The 22,970-nt window shown below is 40.9% G+C and overlaps 2 protein-coding genes across 2 annotated transcripts; one reads left to right on the top strand and one right to left on the bottom strand.

The window, feature by feature from the left end:
- Positions 1-425: 425 nt before the first annotated feature.
- Positions 426-926, bottom strand: LOC135709409 (histone H4). The gene has a single exon (XM_065231714.1). The coding sequence runs from the start codon at positions 898-900 to the stop codon at positions 589-591; it is 312 nt and encodes a 103-aa protein (XP_065087786.1). The 5' UTR covers positions 901-926; the 3' UTR covers positions 426-588.
- A 3,985-nt stretch (positions 927-4,911) lies between these two features.
- On the top strand, positions 4,912-6,041 carry LOC135709408 (histone H3-like). Its single transcript, XM_065231713.1, has one exon. The coding sequence runs from the start codon at positions 4,991-4,993 to the stop codon at positions 5,462-5,464; it is 474 nt and encodes a 157-aa protein (XP_065087785.1). The 5' UTR covers positions 4,912-4,990; the 3' UTR covers positions 5,465-6,041.
- The last annotated feature ends 16,929 nt before the right edge of the window (positions 6,042-22,970 follow it).

Genomic DNA, 22,970 nt, shown 5'->3' on the forward strand with positions numbered 1-22,970 from the left:
ACCCACACGGGGGCTATCCTATAGTTGCATCGAAAGGAAGATTCGTTCGAGTGTTATTGTTTGGTTCGGTCGGTACAGCGTACAGGGTGGTCACTGGAATTTATCATTGAAATTCCCGGTTTTCCTTGTTGTTCCTAGCTGCTTAACATAGTTTTCTCGGTTCGATAGGAACCGCAAACTATAATAATGGAGTATCGGCGTGGTTGATTTTAGCAATAGTTTTCGTTAGTTTAAAAGTATCGGCGTTTTGTTTAATAAGCAAAAAAAAACCCAAAGTTTTTAAATTTTTCAAAATTATAATATATTTGAAAAAACTACAAGGGACAACCCAATGGGGTTGTACGCAATGATGACGTAGGACAACGTGTCAACTGCAGCAGGAGTTTGTATTTTGTGTAGGAATAGGAATTTTAGCTGGGTAGATCTCATACCAGTAAATCTAATAATCTTAAACTGAAAAAAATCATCATTCGATCACATCCCAACCACCTTTTAAATCCGACAAGGAAGTTAATCAAAATCACCTTTTTAATTCATTTGATGGCCCTGAAAAGGGCCGGTTTTTTAGTCTGAGTCGATGATGCTAATTTATCCTCCGAAACCGTACAGAGTGCGTCCCTGTCGCTTCAGAGCGTAAACGACATCCATCGCGGTGACCGTCTTCCTCTTAGCGTGTTCGGTGTAAGTAACAGCATCACGGATAACGTTCTCCAAAAACACCTTCAACACGCCTCTAGTTTCCTCGTAAATAAGCCCAGAAATTCGCTTGACTCCACCACGACGAGCCAGACGACGGATAGCAGGTTTAGTAATACCCTGAATGTTGTCACGCAGCACTTTTCGATGACGCTTTGCTCCTCCTTTGCCGAGTCCTTTTCCTCCCTTGCCGCGTCCAGTCATTGTTGGAGATGGTTTGTTTATCGTTGATGAAGGTTGAGGCGAAAGTGAACAAAAATTTTTAGTTTTTTTTTTTTTTAGTTTAAATGATCTTTATTTTTAGTTTAACTTGGACGATTACCATATAAATTTTTTTTTTTTTTTTTTTTTTTTTTTTTTTTTTTTTTTTTTTTTACTAAGTGATTTAATTGCTTTCTTCATCTTTAGGTATGGGCAAAATTCAAAATTTGTTTTACAGAATTAGTCCTAGACTTAGTACACGGTCGACCACCTTGGTGGGATTGGTTTGTTTTGTTTTTAGAATTTGAAGAGAAACTACTTAATACTACTATTTACAGCTTAAAACTAACCTACTCTACTATATACACTTAACCTACTATGTACAAATTGCTTATTAAAGCATGTTCAGAAAGATTGCATTTTTGAATAAATTTAGTTGTCATATCATCAATTTTGGAATCTACTTTGGGAATTTCTGCCTCTTGATGGAGGTCTGCTATTCTTGTGTCGAATGGACGATCTAGGATCATCCTCAACACTCTATTCTGTGCAACCTGGATTTTGTTCCTGTGGGTCTGAGCGCACGATTCCCACACCGGGGCGGCATAGAAGATCGCGGGGGCTATGATCTGTTTGTAAACAGCCAGTTTGTTTTGCCTTGAGAGGCGGGATCTGCGGCAAATGAGCGGATACAAACACCTAACCAAGGCGGAGCACTTAACTAGGGTTTTCTCTATGTGCGAGCGGAACAGGAGCTTCTCATCGAACAACATCCCGAGATAAGTAACATCAGTGGACCACTCGACCCTTGTACCATCCATTATTACGGTACAGGAGGGAGACGGTTTAAGTTTTAATGATTGTCTGTGAAGGAACATGATCGCTTGGGTTTTCGAGGCGTTGATTTTGATTTTCCACGTGGTGGCATAATCAGTAAAGGTGTCAAGGCATCGTTGGAGCTTGTTCGTAATTTCACGAGGCATCCTACCCTTGACGGCTATCGCGGTGTCATCTGCAAACAGAAAGAACACGCAACCGTCTCCTAGAGGAGGGATGTCCGACGTGTAGATGCTGTAAAGCAGTGGTCCCAGCAGACTCCCTTGCGGAACACCTGCTGGGATCGGAAATTGTCCCGAAAGGGAACTATTCAACGACACCCTGAACGACCTTTGCTGGAGATAGTTACGGGTGATTTTCACAAGGTATGGTGGAAAGTTAGAGTTACAAAGCTTGTATATAAGTCCGTCGTGGGGAGGACGGCACAAGGGGAGGCATCTAACGTCAGGACGCACTGCGCAACCTGGTTCTCGAGTGGACTTGGGATTTTAGAGCCAAGCAAATGCGACTGGGCAATGTGCTCCCCAATCGCATTGGCCTTCTCTTCGTTGGTGATAAGCCGTTCGTCATTGACTCTAAGTGGTGGAATGGGCTTGGGGTGAGACTTCAGCACCTTGGCAACCTTCCAGAATGGTCTGGAACGGTCGTCCAGGTTCTGAACGAGCCGCCCGAAACTCTCGTTCCGGATTGAGACCATTCTGGAAGCGATCTGCCGATTCAGATCGACCATTTCGTATTTACGCTGCAGATCCCCAGTCCGCTGAAACTGGCGTCTACGAACATTTCTGAGCCGAATCAAGAGTTTGGTGTGGGAATCAATTGCTTGAAACTTACCCCTCACAGGAACTCGTCGAACGCACTCTTCGTCAGCCACGGATATGGCTTGATGGAGACCCTCCAGGGCCCGGTCGATGTCATCCACTGTGTCGAGCGGTGGGTTGTCGTCGATGTGGCGGTCGACCACGCGTCGAAACTGGACCCAGTTGACTCGATGGTAGTCCTTCCGCTGGCACGGTGCAGGGGCCATGTTGTAGCCCAGCTCGGTCAGCACCGGTTGGTGGTCCGAACTCAGGTCGTTGACGGCAACCGGCTTGGCTAATCTGGTGTTTGCCAAGAACAGGTCCAGCGTCGATGGGTTGCCCGTCGGTGATGTGAAGGTTGGTTCGTCCGGAAACCAGACGGAATAGAGACCATGCTGGGAATGGTCGAATAGCAGGCGGCCGTTCTGGTTCTGCTGGTAGTTCCGTCAGGCCTCGTGCCGGGCGTTCAGGTCCCCTCCGATTACAAAGCGGGCATTGGTGTGGGTTATGATGGCAAGGTCGTTCTTGAACTGCTGTGCTGTACCATTGCTAACGGTACATTGCCGGGGGCAGTAGACAACGATGAACCGGACGTTTCCGGTCGATGTTTCCACCTCAACGCCGACGGCCTCGATGATGGAAGTGCGGTAGTGGGGTAGGGTGCAGTACTTGATGCCTTTCTTGATGATGACCGCGACACCGCCCCCCCTGGAGCTGGTGCGATCAAGCCGGACAATGCTGTGGTCGGGCAGCCAGAAGCTGTCACCGGTCTTGAGGTGGGTCTCGGTGAGAAGGCCCACGTCGATGTCGTGCTTGCGGAGGAAGTCTGCAAGCTCAATGTTTTTCGCCCCTACGGAGCGAGCGTTCCAGTTGGCGATCTTTATGGGTTCACGGTCCATAATTAGCGACGAAGGAGATGATAGCTTGGAGCTGTCGTGTTCTTGTTGCGCAGGTGCGCTTGATGATGATGGCCTGGGCCAACAGTGTGACGATCTCATCCGTTGACAGCGGAGAATCGTCTGTAGCTTCACCGGTTGTACCGGCCAATCCCGGAGCAGGGGGATCCGTCGATGGCCCGGAGGCTTGACCGGGTACTGCAGCGGCAGCCAACTGTTGGTTGAGCGGGAGCGGCGGCAACACTGGAATTGGCCGTGATTGGACCGGTGATAACGGAGGAAAGTTCTGCGCGTTGTTTTCTGGAACCTTCTTGCGACCGGGCTGGCTGTTGGACGAGGCCTTCTTCCGGATCTCGGCGTATTCGGCCCGCTTCGGACAGGCCTTACTCGTGGCCTTGTGGGCGGCACCGCAGTTGGCGCATGTGGGAGCGGCTTCCTCGATGCTGTCGCAGTTGTCGATCTTGTGGTTTTTGCCGCATTTGATGCAGCGGCTGGCCATGCGGCAATTCCTGGTGCCGTGCCCGAACAATAGGCAGTTCGAGCACTGAGTGACGCCACGGTGGGTGGGCTTATACCGCTCCCACTTCACTACGATGTGGAACAGTGTGCGTGTCGTCTGGAGATCCTTCACTGTTGTGGAGTTCTTCTCCAGATGGACCAGGTAGAGCTGGTCACGATACTTGATGGCCTTGCTGCGGGTCATCTTGTGGACTTCGACCGGCTTGAGGCCGTTCGCCTTAATCTCGTCCATTAAGGTGGTGGTGTCCATGTCGTGGAGCCCGCGCAGCACCACTTTCAGCGGCTTGGTGGCCTCGATGTCGTGGGAGAAGTACTCCAGCTTCATTCTGTCCAAGAGGGCCTGAACTGCGTTGAAGTGTTTTTCGGCCGGGACCATCAGTTTGTAGCCTTCCGTGCACCGTTGAATGGTGCAGCGAAGGCCCTGCTTAATGTAGAAATCCAGCTGCTCCCATAGCCCGGGAGGGAAGCTCTTCACATAGAAGGGTGGCAACTTAACTTTTTTCGGCACCGTCTCAGGGTCCGACTGCGGCTGGGCTCCGTTCTGCAGGGCCGAGAACGGATTGTTGCTCAGCAGCTTTTTTGCTGCTGATGCGGTGGCGCTGCTGTCTTCAGGTCTGGGTCGTTTAGTTCCGGGAGGCCCCGGCTGCGGGCCCGCAACGCCTGTCGGGATGGGCAATGGGGTTTTCTTCTGCTTCTTCTGGGCTGGCTCGGTGGTCGCGCCGTCTCCTGGGAGAGTCTGTTTTCCCGGTAAACCGGCACTCGCGTTACCGCGCGATTTCTTACCCATGGCTGGGTCAGCGAGAGCGTCACTACACAACGCGGAGCTAATTCGACTTGCGAACGAACGAACGAAACTAGAGAGAATTCAAATCGACTGAACTGCTCAACAGTCTGGCAGCGAATGATGATGTGAACAAAAATTCCAAATTTCGGCTTTTTTATACCTACTCGAGGGTTAAATTCTCCTTGTTAGTTGTTGTATTCTTGTTCTTTCATCGTTTCTGATTGGTTGATCACAGCAAACGCATGTTATAAAACAGAATGGAAGTCGTTTTTATTTTTTATTCCACAGTTAGCTTTCAACGTGAACACATCGGAAGGAAAATGGCTCGCACCAAGCAGACCGCTCGCAAGTCCACTGGAGGAAAGGCTCCTCGCAAGCAGTTGGCAACGAAGGCCGCTCGCAAAAGCGCTCCAGCCACCGGAGGAGTAAAGAAGCCTCATCGCTTCCGGCCAGGCACCGTCGCCCTGCGTGAGATCCGTCGTTATCAGAAATCGACCGAACTGCTGATCCGCAAGTTGCCTTTCCAGCGTCTGGTCCGTGAAATTGCCCAGGACTTCAAGACCGATCTGCGCTTCCAGAGCTCAGCTGTTATGGCTCTACAGGAAGCTAGCGAGGCTTATCTGGTCGGTCTGTTCGAAGATACCAACCTGTGTGCCATCCACGCCAAGCGTGTCACAATCATGCCAAAGGACATCCAGCTGGCTCGTCGTATCCGTGGTGAACGCGCTTAATTTCCCCGTCGAAAATCTTACCAAACCGGCCCTTTTCAGGGCCACTAAGTTCATATAAAAAAAGAGTTGGAATAGATTTCTTAAAGAACTACAAAAATAGTTTTCACCAAGTCATGGCTATTTTTTATCATTGATGGCGCTGTTCCATTGATAGTAAGTTAGAAATTTGGAAAAGTGGATGGAACGCTTTGGATGCATATTATGGTGAAAATAAGTCAAAAATCATTCATTAACGTTTAGTTTTTTTTCCTAGAAATTTTTGATAAATAGTATTTTCTTACAGGCTGAATTTTAATGTATTTTTTATGCAGAATATGCTAAATGGGAGGGACTTCAAATGTTAATCCTTCCTCCCCCACCAAATGTTACAGAGTGTCATCAAAGTACATGGAATGTTGAGATATTGAGAGTGAATTTTCTCTTTCAAATTTTAATGTTTTGGCTCTCTGGGGATTGGTAGTAAAGCGGTTAAAACTGTAAGGGAAAAAAAAAGTTTTTTATTTCATTCTAGCTTATTTACAAAACTTTTCAGGAAAAAACTGAACGACAAAGTCCATTAACGATTTCTTTAGGTTGTCAACTTTTTTTTTTTTTTGAAAGCTTAGTGAAATTCACGAGGATTTCATGCATTACATTTGTGATATATTTTTTGAGTGTATCCCCTGTTTCCATGTTTGGTACAAGATAACACTCTGGAGAGCATTATGTGTGGTCATTGGGAGCGTGTGGTTTTGAGTATGGAGATGAGTGCGCAAAATATTACGCAATACCATCCTCCCTATCCGCACGCGCCCGAGGATCGGAGGCGAATGCCACTTCGACTTGTTTCGTCTACTTACTACTCTCTGGCTACGTATAACGGCACCGGTGGTGTAGTGGTAAGCGTGATTACCTCTCACCCCAGCAGGCCTGGGTTCAATCCCAGTCGGCGCCGCCGGGATGTTCTGAGGCATAACATCTCTGATCACGCCTTCCTTCGGATGGGAAGTAAAGCCGTTGGTCCCCGGTTCATGAGTTGATGGGTCGATAGGTAGGGTCCAGGTGTGGGAGCTGCCTTCCTGGTGGCACGTCGGTAGCATTGGTGCTCAGCACGGAAAACAAGATCGACGGAAAAAACAAACCAAATGAAAAAAAAAAAATACTCTCTGGCGACTGTGCTGGGGAAGCAGCTTATGCATGTAGGTAATTGGTGGATTTGTTAGTTAATTCGACGCTTTTGGACAATGCTGGAAATTTACCAGTTTTTCAATAGTTTCTTGCTGAACATCAACATTCGGAAGCATTGTTATCGATGCGTAGCCATATTTCTGATCGAAAAGTGATAAAATTATTGAAATTGGACCAGGGGCAGCTGAGTTATTAACGTTCAAAATCTTTCTTAATTTGTTACATGTTCCATTTTCGGTTTTCACAAAGTGTACCCCCATATAGAAATCAAAGACGTAGTCCTACGTCAAAAAAAAATGGTTATTTTGCCTACAAAATATCTGTTAATGTTAATGTTGAGCAATTCATACATTTATTTTTTGGATAACTTTTGACCCCTAAAAAGGGATGTGGTCAATAATTGGAAGAATTAAAGACGTAGATACCCAATAATCCCCTGATATTTATTGACAGTCCCTAGATGTCAATCAATCCACCAATTCCAGGTAATTCTACAGAGCAGTGTTGGGAAAGTAACGGGTGTTCAATAAAAAATGAGAATGTTTTCAGTCATATAGCTAGTAAAACATTTTTTTTCAACGAATTCAGTATTTTTTATTAAAAACATAATTTTTATTCTTCAAAAAAAACGTCAATGAATATTGGAGAAGGGGCCCTGGTCAGTCGTACGACGCAACTTAGTCGCAATGCTCTCACAAGAGTGCTGGACGGCACTGAAATCATTCTCATTTTTTATTGAACGTTACCACAAAATCTCACGATAATTATTGAGCCTACGAAGTTAATTGTACAGGGAATTCCTTGCTTGTTCTGCAGAGAATTTCGAAATTTTTATGTTGAAAGTATCAAGGGAATATCGAAGAGATTTATAAGAGGGGAATCCTAAAAGTAACTTTGAAGACATCTTAGGATGATCCGTAGACTATTCTTAATTAAATTTCAAAGATATCATATGATGAGTTATCTTCTGAGAATCTTGAAATTTATCTAGTTAATTCATACAGTAAATCTTTTTCAAGATCCAGGACACAGACATACAATAATCAAGATAAGGATTTTATTTTTCTGAGATTTCAAACAGATTTGAAGATCTCATGCTCAACACAAAAACGTTAAGGGTTGTGTCCAAAGTACGACCGGATTGTTGACGTAGAACTACGAGATTAATTTTGCTGCTCCATTCACTAATATATTAACAAAATTAATGGTTAGAAACTTTACTCCAAAATGAACAATTTATTATTATTATTTTTTTTTAAATTTGGTGGTTATTGAATAAATCCTAAAGTTAAGATTGAACGGTCCCAAATTGGGTCCTTGCCTCCCAAAATTTGAACTACTTTAGTAAGAAACTGACTTGGCACAAACCATTTCAAGTTTATATGGGAATTACTATGGGAAAACTTATGTTTTTGTTCATATCTATCTAAAAATTCACCACATCACTATGCTTTTAAAAATGATAGCAGTGATTGTAGCAACTTTGTTGAAAACTACTTTTCAATCAAATGTAAGGAACAAAAGTTATTAATGATTCAAGTCACTGATGTCTTATGATTATGCTCATTCAACTGTTCAGCAGGCAACATTGGTGTTTCTGGTGCGAAGAATGGAGTGTTGCTCACAGAACAGCTGCTTGATCATGCCATAAGATTATCAATCTCTTAAACAATTAATAACAAATTAGTTTGACATTTGGCTGAAAAACGATATTGCGCAAAGTTGTAGCTTAGAAAATTTCCCGTAAGAATAATCCATAAATTTTCGAAAAAGCAATATGAAAAATGGATATAAGACAATGAAAAACAATTTTGTTTTTCCCATGGTAATTTCCATATAAACTTCGAATAGTTTGTGCCAAGTCAGTTTCTTACCAAATGAGTTTAAATTTTGGGAGGCTAACCAGGACCTGATGTGAAACCGTTTGAGTACTGTGGAGCGAAAATTTCAAATTTTGCATCAGTCTAATGAATAGGTTCCAGACATGTTCTCCCAACTTTCAGATACATACTAATGTGAGTCATGGCAAAACAACTTTAGATATCGAAGTTTACCTGACATCACAAATCCTCATGTTGCAGAACTATGTCAGACAAGTGGCTTTCAACTGCAACTTATTTCAGTTAACTTTAATTCATTTTATCTGCTGCCTGTATTCAATTAAACATCTATAAAAATAGCAAGCTCTCAATATAATGGATCAAACCCCATAATCCCCTGTATCGAAAATAAGTTGAAAGCAAATTTTTCGTTCCAAATGCATATAAAATATTTTAATTGAAAAAAGATCTTCAATTATTTCTGTCATGCCCTTTTTAAGCAGTTAACTTCACAAAAACAAATAAAAAAGAATTATTTTAGGTACTTTAATGACCTTTGATTTTGGCCTTCTTAAAAAAAAATAGACAGTGTGACAAAACAGGCTTTTCGCACTTCGCACATCGAGCAATATTTTTTAAAGTTGTTTTATGATATTAGTAGCTTTAGCATCCATGTAAAAGGCTGTCAAGAAAACACATTCATTTTCAATTGTCTAATTTGACATCAGTTCTGAACGTCATTTTCACTCAATTCAACTTCTTCGCAACTAGAACTAATTAAATTTTAAATTAAAATTAATCCGATCTCCACTACGTTGTCCGATGAAAAAATGAGCTTCGGCAAAGCTCATCCCACACCTGCCCGATATCATTCGATCGCAGAGCCTGCGAGAATGTTCAGCATGACGACAGAGAGAGCGGGAGAAAATTCACCTCTTGCTTCTGCTTGCTGCTTGCCACGCCATGCGAAGCGGAAATGAGCAGGGGCACGAAAGCAGCGCTGTTTTATAACTTTTTAGGTTCAAGCAGAACGATGTGCAACCAAGTGGTACTCGATTATGACGACTGGGTATGGGCAAATCGTTTATTTTATAAAAAACAGTGATAACATTATCATTTGTACATTTTCAATAGTTTTTTTTTATGGTAAATTGGAAAAATATATTTATTTCAGCGATTTGTAGAGTTATTTCCTATCGATTGGCGTATTTGGTTTTTAGTTTCATCTATAAATGACAAAGTTACAAGCGTTCAAAACCTAACACTATTCCAACACATATTTTTTTTAATGGCATTAGAACTTAAGGGAATATTCAGGGAACATTTTAGACGTTATAGGGTATTATCTCAGACATTCCCTCTAGACAGCAGGTTGAACAGGAAGTATTCAAAAGATCTCCAGACAAACGAAGATTCCAGTTAAGTTCTCTGAACATTTTTTTTTTCAAAATTGATGTTGATGAGGTATTATTCTAAAGACTGTTCAAAACTACAATTTAGTCCTCTCAGATATTCTTCCCGCTTAATCAGGAAGTATGCAGAAGATAACCAATCAGTCGAAGATTTCAGTAAATATTTTTTAACACAATATTTATTAATTCATTATTGGGCTACAATTGGAGGCGAACCAGCCTAAGGCTGAAAGCCTCCTAAATAAAGCTAAATAATAATAATATTGGGCTACAAAATGGTGAGTTGACAACCTGGAAGGAGCGGAATACCTAGCTCTGGTCCTCACAAGTTCCTAGCTCACGCCTCCTTGAGTCATATGATAACAAAAGACTACCAGCTGAAACATGGACACAGCTGGGTGGCGTAGCCTGGGCAATGTTGCAACGTGAAGAGGTGCAACGTGAACACTGGCGTGGTAACCGTAGTACGGTGATGTAGGAAATGCTTCACCAAAACCGAGCGTCTGTTCACCATGGAGGTGCGGCTCACACAGACGCCGGTCTGTTCTCCATGTTAGGAGCGTCTGATCACCGTCCTAGTGCCTAAGTGGGACTCTAAACAGAGCTGTACATGATAGTCCCCCGGTGACACAGGGGGTTGGAGCAGGTCTAACAAGCCACCCTGGACTACGATTGGAAACTCGGAACATGGAACTGCAAATCGCTCGGCTTCCTGGGCTGCGAAATGTTAATCTATGACGAACTACAACCACGCAACTTCGAAGTCGTAGCACTGCAGGAACTTTGCTGGGCGGGAAAAAAGGTATGGAAAAGCGGGCATCGAGCGGTTACTTTCTACCAGAGCTGTGGCACCACCAACGATCTGGGAACCGGCTTTGTAGTGGTGTGTAAGATGCACCAACGCGTGATTGGTTGGCAGCCGATTAACGCGAGAAAGTGCAAATTGAGGATTAAGGGCAGCATCATCAACGTGCACTGTCCACTCGAAGAGAGACCCAACGACGAGAAAGAAGCGTTCTATGCGCAGCTGGAGCAGTTATACGACGGCTGTTCGCAATGGGGTGTCAAAATCGTCATCGGTGACTTGAACGCTCAGGTAGGACGGGAGGCAATGCACAGACCGGCAATCGGGCCAAACAAGCTGCAAGCCATATCGAACGACAACGGCCAACGGCGCGTGAACTTTGCAGCCTCTCGGGAAATGGTAGTACAAAGTACCTTTTTCCCTCGCAAGGATATTCACAAAGCCATTTGGACATCACCTGATCAACACAAAGAAAAACCAAATCGATCACGTTCTAATCGACGGGAAATTCTTCTCCGACATTATCAACTTCCGCACGTACCGCAGTGCGAACATAGATTCGGACCACTACTTAGTTGCAGTATGCATGCGCTCAAAACTCAAAACCCAACACACCCGTCGAAGTCGAACGCCGCGGCTCAACATAGAGCAATTACGGGACGTCGAAGTTGCCCAGGACTACGCGCAGCAGCTGGAAGCTACACTACCCACGGAAGAGCAGCTTGGCGCAGCTGCTCTTGAAGATGGCTGGAGGGACATCCGTTCCGCCATAGATAGTACTTCTGCAGCAGCACTAGGTACTGCGATCCCGGCCCGAAAACATTAGGGAGGTGATTGAGAAATGGAAGCAGTACTATGACGAGCATCTTAACGGTGATGCAGCAGAAAACGATGGTGGCACGGCAACAGACCTTGGGGCCCGTGCAGAAGACGAGAGGCTACCGGCTACTGATCTTCAAGAAGTTGATGAGGAGATCGGCCGGCTAAAGAACAACAAACCAATTGGTGTAGATCAACTACCAAGTGAGTTATTAAAATACGGTGTTGACGCACTGTCTAGAGCGCTGCACAGCATAATTGCCAAGATTTGGGAGAAGGAGATATTACAGGAGGAGTGGATGGAAAGTGTGGTATGCTAAGGCGATAAGTTGCATTGGTGCAACTACCGTGCGATCAAACTGATGAGCGCCTCCTGCAAGATACTCTCCCAAATTCTATGCCGCCGCCCGCACTATCACGGCGTGATTTGGCAGGTTCTGCAGGAATGCCTTCAATTACAACGTGCACACACATAATTTTTCATAGATTTGAAATCCGCATACGACACAATCGATCGAGATCAGCTGTGGCAGATTATGGACGAGTACGGATTTCCGAATAAAATGACGCGATTGGTCAAGGCGGCGATGGATCGAGTGATGTGCGTTGTTCGAGTTTCGGGAACACTATCGAGTCCCTTTGAATCTCGAAAAGGGGTTACGGCAAGGTGATGGACTTTCGTGCCTGCTATACAACATCGCGTTAGAAGGTGTGATACGAAGAGTTTTGATAGACACTACTGACACGATCTTCAGGAAGTCTATCCAGCTTCTTAGACTTTGAGACGATGGCGGAAACGTACGTCATACGGAAGTCTGAAGCTAGGCGGATTGGACTTGCCATCAACGCATCGAAGACATAAAATACATGAGAGGAAGAGGTTCTAGGGAAGACAACGTTAGCCTCCCACCCCGAGTTCAGATTGACGGTTTCGAAATCGAGGTGGTCGATGAGTTCGTGTATTTGGGCTCCCTAGTGATCGCCGAAACTGATACCAGTAGAGAAATTCAAAAACGCATTATGGCAGGGAATCGTGCCTACTTTGGACTGCGGAGGACGCTCCGGTCGAATAAAATTCGCTGCCGCACAAAGTCGGCTATCTACAAGACGATGATTAGACCGGTGGTCCTCTACGACCACGAGACCTGGACTATGCTCGCGGAGAACCAACGCGTCCTTGGTGTTTTTGAACGGAAGGTGTATTTTTTTATTGAAACCATTTTGTTCGTCATCTCTCACAAGTAGTGTGCAGTGTCTTTGTTTATTTTTTGTTCTAACTGATATGAACTTCACATCTATTTGTTAATTTTACCTTTATCTCTACTTATTTTTACTTGAATTTAGTGTTTATTGATCCTCTTGCATATCTTGGCTTCATTTCCTCTTGAATTTATTTTTCCAATGTTTGTATCTATCTCTTTCACTCTCGTTTTCATCCGTAGATTCCCCATCTGATATTTCGCTTGAACTATCTTTAAAAATTGTTTGATATCTATTTTTATCTTGCTCCAATGAATCCTTCCAAGTTAAACTAGGTCTTCCTTCTATCTTTTTATTGAACTTTAATTGAAATGCTTTTCTAAGAGGATGTTCCCTTTCCCTGCGCATAATGTATCCGAAGTAGCTTAAACGCCCTATTCTTATTTTTCTGTTGATCGTTTTACCCTCCAATAGTTTTTTGCATTGAATCTAATAATATTTGCTTTTTTACAATGGTTAAATATGTTTCTCAGTATAAGTTTTTCAAAATTTGCCATCAAAATTCTGCTTTTCTTAGTCAAAACTGACACTTTTGTACCATATGGTAATGAAGGTGCTAAAACAGTTTTATAAATAAGTTTTCCTAGTTCCCATGCTGGTTTGAATTTTTTACAGAACCCTACCACAATTTGATTTGTTTTATAAGTGTTCAAGCATCTCTGCCTGTTAGTTAATTTCCAGTTTAGAGTTGAAGTTAGTGTTACTCCTAAATATCTAATTTTTTCACTAACTTTGAATGTATTACCATTTAGAGTTATTTCTGTTAGCGATGTAGATTTATCGTTGGGAAACCTAATAAGGACTTGACATTTATCAAAATTTACTTCTAATCCTACTGGCTTCAATTTTTCAAATAATGCCTTAAGTATTTTTTCAAGTTCTTCTTTATTTCTAGCTATTATAATCAAATCATCTGCGAATGCTATTGGCAATTCTAGGTAGCCCAAATCTAATAATTTAAGTCCCGAAATTTCGTCAGCTAATTTCTATAAAACACTTTATATTAAATAATTAAATAATGATGGAGATAACGGGCACCCCTGCTTAATTCCCTTTCCTCTTTTTGCTTCCTTAGATAACTGTCCCTCCCACTTAATCCTTGTGATTTCATCTTTAACGCAAACTAAAATCCTATCGACTAAACGGGATGGTACTTGAAATTTCAACAGCACGTCCTTTAAACTTTGTATTTTGACCGTATCAAAAACTTTTTTTTAATATCTAATGCAAAAATATATAAATCTTTACCCGCGTTCCAATACTCTTCCATAATTCGCCTGGTGATGAATAAATAATTGGTCGATCTATTACTTGTGAAAGCTGCCTGATGCAGTCCTGTTTCACCAGCTAAATCAATTAGTTTCTTCGTAATCCATCTAGCATAAATAGAGATGAACTAGCCTAAGGCTAAAAATCTCTTCAATAAAGCTTAAAAAAAAATCTAGCATAAATTTTGTAAGCTACATTGCATAATGAAATTCTCCTAAGCTGACCAGCTTCCGTGGCTCTGGCTTTTTTGGAATTGGTATCTGCGTTGTTGTATTCCAGTCTCTTGGCATATCGTTTCTAATATAAACCTTCTGTATTAGATCTACTAATTTACTAACAGTACTTTCATCTGCGCATTTTATATATTCCATATAAATTCTATCTGATCCTGGAGACTTACCATTACACGAAAATTTAATAATATTCATAATTTCTTCTTTGCTAGGAGGATTTGGAAGTGGGATATAATCCTGTACTTCGCATAGTTCTATTCTGTTTCAGTATGTTGTGCAGTATGCATTTACAAAAAGAATATTGGTTTTTCATACCACTAAAGATATATCATGAACCTTTTTTCATAGTAAAGAGCACAAGTTTATTTTTATTGAAATAATAATAAGGGGAGTACCCCTTCAAAATGAAACCTGTTGTGATCAAATTGGGTCAAAATTGAATGTGTAACAGGTATTTTGAGTGAGAATTAAATTGTTTGTTTTTGAACATTCAATTCATCAAAATCAGCTGACTTAGCAACGTTCGAAGTGTTGTCAAAAATCTAAATCTTCACGAAATTTTGAGAAATCATTATTTGATGTGTGAGAAACCTAGAAAAAATAAACATTAAAATAATAAAAAAATTGTTAGAGGTTTTGTCCGGGCTTCGGCCACTATGAGCGAATAAGATGAACCGACCAAGTAGAAGGCGACCTGCGGAACCTTCGCAGACTACGAGGCTGGCGAAGTGTGACCATGGATTGAGTAGAATGGAGACGGCTTCTTCGGCCGCTGCTGGCCTTACAAAGGCTTAGCCTGATTGGTAAGGTAAGTATTAATTCATAATCAAAATCAAGAAGAAGCTTACCTTTTGAAGCCAATATCTTCATTTCTCTAGAAAAAATCTTGAAATTTGATCAATTTCATTACACAACATATCATGCATGAAATGTCTTTAACATATATAATGGAAAATGTCTTTACCGGATTTCAAAAGTCTTCAAAATGATAACATATCTTCAATTCTGGCATCCCTGTGCATGTGCCAGTCTCAGAGCACCTAAGTTTACATTTTTTTTAAATGTGTACGTTGTACTGCTGTCGTGTCTAGGACTTCAATATGTTTTAAATTCTAGTTTTTAGGCATTGTTTTCTTGAAAAACTTATATAGTGTTTTATCAGTAATTTTGTAATTTTTTTTTCGGGTGATGCTTACTCAAAGTTCAAATTAATTACTTAAAGTTCATATTGAAAATAATAATAATAATATGAAACGTTCAAATTAGCGGAGGTCCATGCTAATATTGATTTTTTTTTTATAGATTCGAATGTTATTTTGTAGATAGGCCCTTGGGAAAAAATCAGCATTGAGCGTTAAATTTGCAACCAGTCGAAGAAAATTAAAAAAAATCTCGCGTTCGCATAACTACGCTAGATAAGCTTAGCGGCGCTTATCTCTGTGTGTGTGTGATAAAAATGTACAAGTAAACTGATTTTCCACGTACATTTCACCCAATTTTGCATGCAGAATGCTAATACGAATCAAGAGCAAAAAAAAAAAAATAAAGCCACTAAATTCATTTACCTTCTTTTAACCTAGCCCCTGTACTGGAATAATCCTTTCACTTAAAAATCGAAATTATGCATGCATGAACTTGGCACACGTACAACCTTACAAACCATGTGGTGAGAGATAGCCTTCCAAGTTATTAACGTTGCTTTTGTTATCTCATTGGCCTGGCCGTACACCCCAGGACCAGGGCGAGGACAAAAAAGAGCACACCGAGCTCCAGAATACGATTCACTCCCTTCAGATTTTCGAATGGAAAACAAGATTGGTGTACCAACCAGACCGAAATGTGGCAAACGTGCAAAGAATTATCCCCCGATCGGGAGCCGGTGCCATGCGGTGACGATCGGTGAAAGATAAGCGAAGCATTTTCCAACTGAGAAAATAAAGTTTTCGAAACGAGTTGTTGATAACGTTGGAGTTGCATGAAATAATATGGTTGCAAATATTCGGAAGGGTCGCGCCGAGAGAGCAGGGCCGTCGTAAATTGAAACGACGACGTTGTGATGCTGTGAAAGACAATGAGCAACACCATGTGTGAACGCTGGAAGTTAGAAGCGTGCAAATCGTAATCGTAATCATTACAATCAAACAGAACGACTCGGCTCGGAACATATCTAATCATTTACGCGCCATTGGTCGACGCGAAATCAGATTCAAGGGTTGCCACCGAGGGAATAATTCCTGGGTTTTGAAGGAGGAAGGCAAAGAAAGTCAAACAATGGTGGGCAATTTTCTCCATTGGCAATGGGCTATCCTATCCTAACAAACCCGTTTAATGCTATACTGACTGATAGTCCACAGTAGGCTGCAATGCGTGTGTGGGTTCTAATAAGTACAAGTTTCCCCACGAGTGTGCTTGAAAAGGAGACAAAAGGTTATGCTACGCAATAGGGTTTGGAAAGGAAAGAACACACATATCGGCATATATTGGGGGATAATGAATTAACACACCAAAAACTAGTCAAAACCATCGAGTTTGGATATGGATGAAAGCGAAGACTACATATCAAGAAGACTGGCAACTCTTCCATTTTCTCATACAACCGCTATGAGACCGACACAACCGCGTCATCTGCCGCTCAAAGGTAAATGCTTCGAACGATTTGATAGCAAAGATTACAACCTCAGAAGAAAGGTTTGTGTATTTGTTAATTTTTCTATGCAGTACTTCCACCTTCGCTCGAGTGCAGCGCTGCTGTATCTGTCGCTTGGATTTTGCGATGTCTTCGATTAAAGTCTACACACTTGATTTTGTTTACCGAATCTGGGAAATGTTTGTTTGGATGCTGAGTCTCGGGATATGTTTGGCTGAATCTCAACAACCAAACGTCATGCAAGATCACAGTAAAATTTATTGCCAAGCACTCTGCTGCAAAACTCTTGGCCAAAAATAACCGAGCTGGCAAAAACAAAACTAAGTGTGTAGTATCTTTTGTCAATGATTTGAACATTTATATTTAGTTTTTGTGAAATGGCGTCGGATAAACAAAAAGTAGTGATAACAAAACGTCGATCAAAGTATTAATTTTAGATAATCCAATTAACACCTTTACCAAAAATGGGTTCTGACCCAGATTTTCCAGCGTTGCCCCATTCGAATCTCGCCTTCGGAAGCAGCAACCAACTATCTACTGAGCTTGGTTGCTCAGGTAAATTGCTCGAAATGATCACTACATTGTCGTACATACTCATTCCACCCTTTCAGTCGGTTCGTCCAAAATGACTCTAATTGCAATGCTCAAGTTACTAATAGCGAATTTGTTTTTCATTCAATTCCAACCTGGATCAGGTATCAAGATTGAATCGGCTTGTTGCCTGTCAAACGTCAGTGTGAACGTTTGTTTTTGTAACCTGGCTCGGGTTGAGGTTCGCACTGACATTAATTTTGGGTTCACACCGGTTGGAACTGTTAAGACCAATCAAGCGCTTTGGAATTACGAGTACTATTTTAATGATTCTGTTTCCAGTCCCGTGGAGAATAACCTTGGAGTGCCCAGAGAAGTGTATTAGGGCCCCTGTTATTTATTATGTATATCAAAGGCTTGCGACGTGTTTTACTATTTTGCGACATTAATCTTTTTACAGATCATACTGTGTTATTCATTGCAGCTAAGGATTTAGATGATGCCGTTTTACACTTGAATGAAGATTTGCGTTCTCTAAGTAGATGGTTGAAGTATAAGCAGTTGAAATTGCATACAAGTAAAACTAAATTTATGGTAATTTCGCGGAATAGGGTAAATGAGAACGTCTCTGTTGTAATTGATGATGAAACTATTGATCGCGTTCGGGAGATTAAATATCTTGGCGTGATTATTGATGACAAACTTAAGTTCAACTCCCACATTGACAATGTCATCAAGAAAATCGCCAAGAAGTATGGAATTCTATGTCGACTGAAAAACGATTTAACTATTGCCAGTAAAATACAGCTATACAAATCAATCATCTCTCCTCATCTAGACTTTTGCCCTTCCATTTTATTTCTAACCAATGCAACACAAATATCGAGATTACAGCGCTTGCAGAATGCGTTTGATTTTAAGATGTAATAGATTCAGTTCCTAAACTTTGATGCTAGACGCCTTACAATGCTTGTCGGTGAAGTAAAGAATTGTATATGTGACTGTGGTGTTCATTTTTAAAGTAGTTAACGGTTTGCTGCCTCGATATTTGTGTGATCGAATTCAATGAGGAAGTGACTTCCATAGATATAATACTAGAAACGCGGTTGAAATAAGAACACCACGTTTCGTGACTTGTGCTTCACAAAATTCATTATGTTATAAAGGAATAAATGTTTTAATTTCGATGCCTAGACATATCAAACGTTCAGCAACACTTACAGAATTTAAAAGACACTGCATTTCACACGTTAAAACTGTCTTTTGAACAGGTATCCAGTGATTTTTTATGAATTGACAAATTATGTATCTTGACGAAGTTATCTCTAACGGATTATTGTATATGGATAGCTGTCATTACGACTTTTTTTTAATAATTATTGTAGCACTGCAAAAACTATTTCTGTTCGCCACGATGGTGAAGATGGATTTTTAATATATGATTCAATAGTAGATTTATTAAAAAAAGTAATCTACAATGGTTTGCAATGCAATTTTGAAGATTATTTGGAAGATACCTTAAGTTAGTTGTAAGTTTTCTGGCAAATGTTGGGGGTTCGTGAGCATTCCTGACATTGCTGAAAATGATGATAGCATCAGATTGCGGGGTTGCTAGTGCAATAGGATGCTTTGTTGATTGTTCATTAACTCTTGATTGCTTGTAATACTTATGAATATTTTAGGTGGACAAAAAGGCGAACTAAGAGGTGGACGCCTGAGCTTTTCCACATTTATATCGCTGTGAAGTAACTGTTAACTGTAGAGGGAATGTATATCTGTAGCTGTAACCAGTTCGATTTTTTTTTGCAAACCTGGTTAAATTTTCATATTTAATAATCTTAAATATAAATCGTCTAGCTCAAACCTTTGTAGGGGTAAGAGGTGGGGCCATCATCATCATCATCATTAATAAATATTCATAAAGGGTGAACGGAATCAAATTGCATCTTTTTCAAATGGCTGTAACTTTTTACCCATTGGGTATTTTCTTTTGAAATTTTGGGTGAAATTAGTTCAATGTGTATTGTTTACACTGTGTAAGTTTCACTAGCAGTCATTGCAAAGATAGAGTCCGAAGAACAGCAACGGAGCAAACAAAAAAATGCGCGGTTGTTTCGAAAATCCGGATCTCTCTCACCGTGCAGAAAGCTGGGAATGGTGCAATCTACGGTAAGCCGTGTTTTAAATCGATACAACAAAAATTTGACCATCGACCGAAGGAAAAAAAAGTGGCCAAAATGGATCTCCGTATAGTGTAAAAGATCACAAGCGGGTAGTTCAAGCGTTCAAGAGGAATCCAAACAGTTCAGTTAGAGATGTGGCGAAGAAACTGCACTTAAGCAAAACTTTGGTGCAAGATGCGAAAAAACGTGAAGGACTACACACTTACAAAGTCCAAAACGAGGGGGCAAGATGAACCTTGCTTTTTAGATCAGTGTACTCTTGACAGATTTCACTTCCTACCTTTTGCTGCGTTCGCTGCATCTACTTTTTCGATGCTGTAAAAGATTTAGAAGATTAAAGCCGATTTCAAGGTAGATGACAGAACAGTGGTTGGGATTTCTCCAGGATAATACATTAAAGTCTGGAATGTGGATGGTAATCGTTCATAACAACCCATTATTTGTAAGGTCCACTTTCAAAAAACCATAATACATAAGGTTGAAACTTCATCACACCAACGAGTAGCAAAAAGTTTGATGAAAACTTATGGAAAAAAACTGCGAAGCAAAATGTAAACAAACAACATGGCTTGCTGCTTTTTTTTCGTTCGGTGATTGATTCGTTCACGAGAAGATGCAAGCGATGTGAAGAAAGATGAACGTTGCGAGAGTCGATGGAAGTAGATATCACAGATGAAAACAGATAGCGCACAGTGATTAGATAAATAAAGGCTGAGCGTGTTTTATGGTAATAAAGCGATAATTAGGATGTGTCGCCCCCTCTTTCCAAAAGGCACAGAATCTCGATGAATGACAGAACACGGTAGGGAAATCGCGTACATGGAAGCTCTACACAGAGAAAAAAATTACCCAAAATTTAAGTTCCTTTTACTTAATTTTGGGTAATTTTGAGTTTTGCATCCCACAACTTTTTGTTGTTGTTAAAAACGAAACGAGAGATTCGACTTTCTCATGACTATCGTTCAATAAGGTACTGTGTGAGTATATGAGATATTCTCAAGTTTGCGTTTCGGCAAAAATTTGCAATTACAACAGTTAACAACACTCTCTTGATCAAGGCAACTTACGCATCAACATTTGTTTTTCTTCATTCGTGGCTGGATGTTCATTATCGACTGTGTTGTTGTCAATATTTATATTCGTCTTCAAATATATATTTTCTTGATTTGTTTTCCGTTCTGAGCAGGCATGAACAGAATTCCGTAAAATGATGTATGAATCTTTTGTAGGTTCAGATATTAGCTACACCTTCTGTTGATAACTCAAATCTGTATCTCTTATGCATGAGGAATTAGAGCGGGCAGAATTTGTAATTGATTTAATTTACATTCACTGTAAAACATAGGTGGGTTTTGCTCTAGTTCATACTGCAGAAGGGGTACAGATTTAAGTTAATCACAAGAGTTGTAGCAACCGGTGGCAACTAACGATTTTAAATTGCCTCATTTGACTAGCCTATTGGTCCCAAGCAAATCGATTAACGTACCCCATTCTAGTTAAGATTCTAGTACTACACTATGTTTGTTTTGATTCACTACGAAAGTTTGACAGATAAAATAAGGGGTTCGTGGATTTTCCTATGTTTCAAGGGATGCATCGATTAGCTTGGGACCGAAGAGAGTACCAGAGCTTAGCCAAAAATTTGAGCACGTTTCTTCGGGACCTTCTGGTCTTAGAGTAACCTTTATGGTTGTAGCTAATATCAAAACCTACAAAAAAAATCATGTCATTTTGCGGAATTCTGTCCATGAAAAAAGTTAGAGGCAAATGAATGTAAATAAATGCAAAAAATTAATGTAAATGTAAACGGCACTCAAAAATTCCACACGTCTGATCGAAGTGTTTAAGCACTTGATTTTGAAAATCACATTTATTTTAAGAGTATTTCACCATAGATCAATGTGTTCTACACGTTGATTTGTAGTGTTTCAAACTTTTAAATGTTGATAATCTTTCTCTATCAATTCAAGTGCATGGCACATTGAATCACACTTATGTTCAAAATAGAAGGATTTGAAGTGTTTTGCATTTCAATGCGATGTGAATTGCTTGTTCTGCAAGGCAAACATTGAAAATATGAGTTGTGACTTCATCCTTATCAACCAGCATCATATACATATGAGAACAACCGTGGCCCAGTGAGATCAAACCACAAGTCAGACCCATTTTGGTGTCGGTAAATTAGAAGTTGATGAAGTAGGATATTTTAGATCATTGAACTATCAAAGCTATTGATATCACCATGTGAGGCACATAGACTCCAACTGTGTCACAATTCGAACCAATAGTGTTGAGGCACGGTTGCATAATATACACACATGAAATGGATGTGTTTCACAATAAGTGCAAAATTAAGTGTGAGACACATGATGATGAGGTGTGGAATTTTTTGAGTGTGAGTACCAATGCTACCGACGCCAGGGAGGCAGACAAGCTCCCACACCTGGGCCCAACCAATCGAACCATCAACTCATGGACCGGGGACCAACGTCTTTGCTTCTCTCCCCGAAGGAAGGCGTAATCAGAGATGCTGTGCCTCAGAAAATTCCGACGTCGCCGACTGAGATTGAACCCAGGCCCTTTGGAGTGAGTAACGCGTACCACTAGTTAAGATTGTATTCTTTAGGAATAACTGAACCTGCAGGATGAACTGATGATGACTGTGACAAACTCGCTTCTTATATTCTTCCCAAAGCGATCGAACAGATACTTTCGATTGACGTCAGTAGACACATAATATTTAAGCTTCCCGAGCACAAGTGGTCAAATTTTGGAAAAATAGCAACAAACGTAAATTGCACGTAAACATAAGATGCCTGAATAAACTGATTCAATAATCGAAATCATCTTCGAATAATACATAATACGTACATCATTGTTATTGTATCGGTTTATTCACGGTGCATTTGTGTGTAAGTGCTGTAAAATATCGATCATACACGGCGGTATTGACTAAACAGCTATCGTCACTCTCTCGAGCTAACATTCATCGGCAAAGGGAATCATGTCAATTGTCAATGACAACGACATCAGTGACGAACACGTGCAGTTTTTCTTATTACCTACATGTTTAACGAAATGAAATGAATTAAGCACATTAAACCACAGCCGTCAAAGTGTACAAGTATCTTCGTCCGTAACAGCCAGAATAACATTAGTTTGTAAAAGAACGCACGAAATTATACTTTTTACTACCAGGTAAATCTTTGTCATTAACGAAAACAATAATGATATTTTGACGAAGGTTTATGCGAGAGTCAATTCTTCCAGTGAAAATGTCAAAAATAATTCGGTCAATATCTCAGCACTTATTAGAAGATAATTCCAAAGAAAATAGTCGAACAAAAAAGCTCGAGTTGT

This window comes from Ochlerotatus camptorhynchus, unplaced genomic scaffold, assembly GCF_037179485.1.
Source record: "Ochlerotatus camptorhynchus isolate MF236.1 unplaced genomic scaffold, CSIRO-AGI_Acam_v1.1 ptg000361l, whole genome shotgun sequence".
NCBI lineage: Eukaryota > Metazoa > Arthropoda > Insecta > Diptera > Culicidae > Ochlerotatus > Ochlerotatus camptorhynchus.

Bases quoted from the DNA above. Each gene is read 5' to 3' on its own strand.
- LOC135709409 (XM_065231714.1), bottom strand. From the start codon at position 900: ATGACTGGACGCGGCAAGGGAGGAAAAGGACTCGGCAAAGGAGGAGCA.
- LOC135709408 (XM_065231713.1), top strand. From the start codon at position 4,991: ATGGAAGTCGTTTTTATTTTTTATTCCACAGTTAGCTTTCAACGTGAA.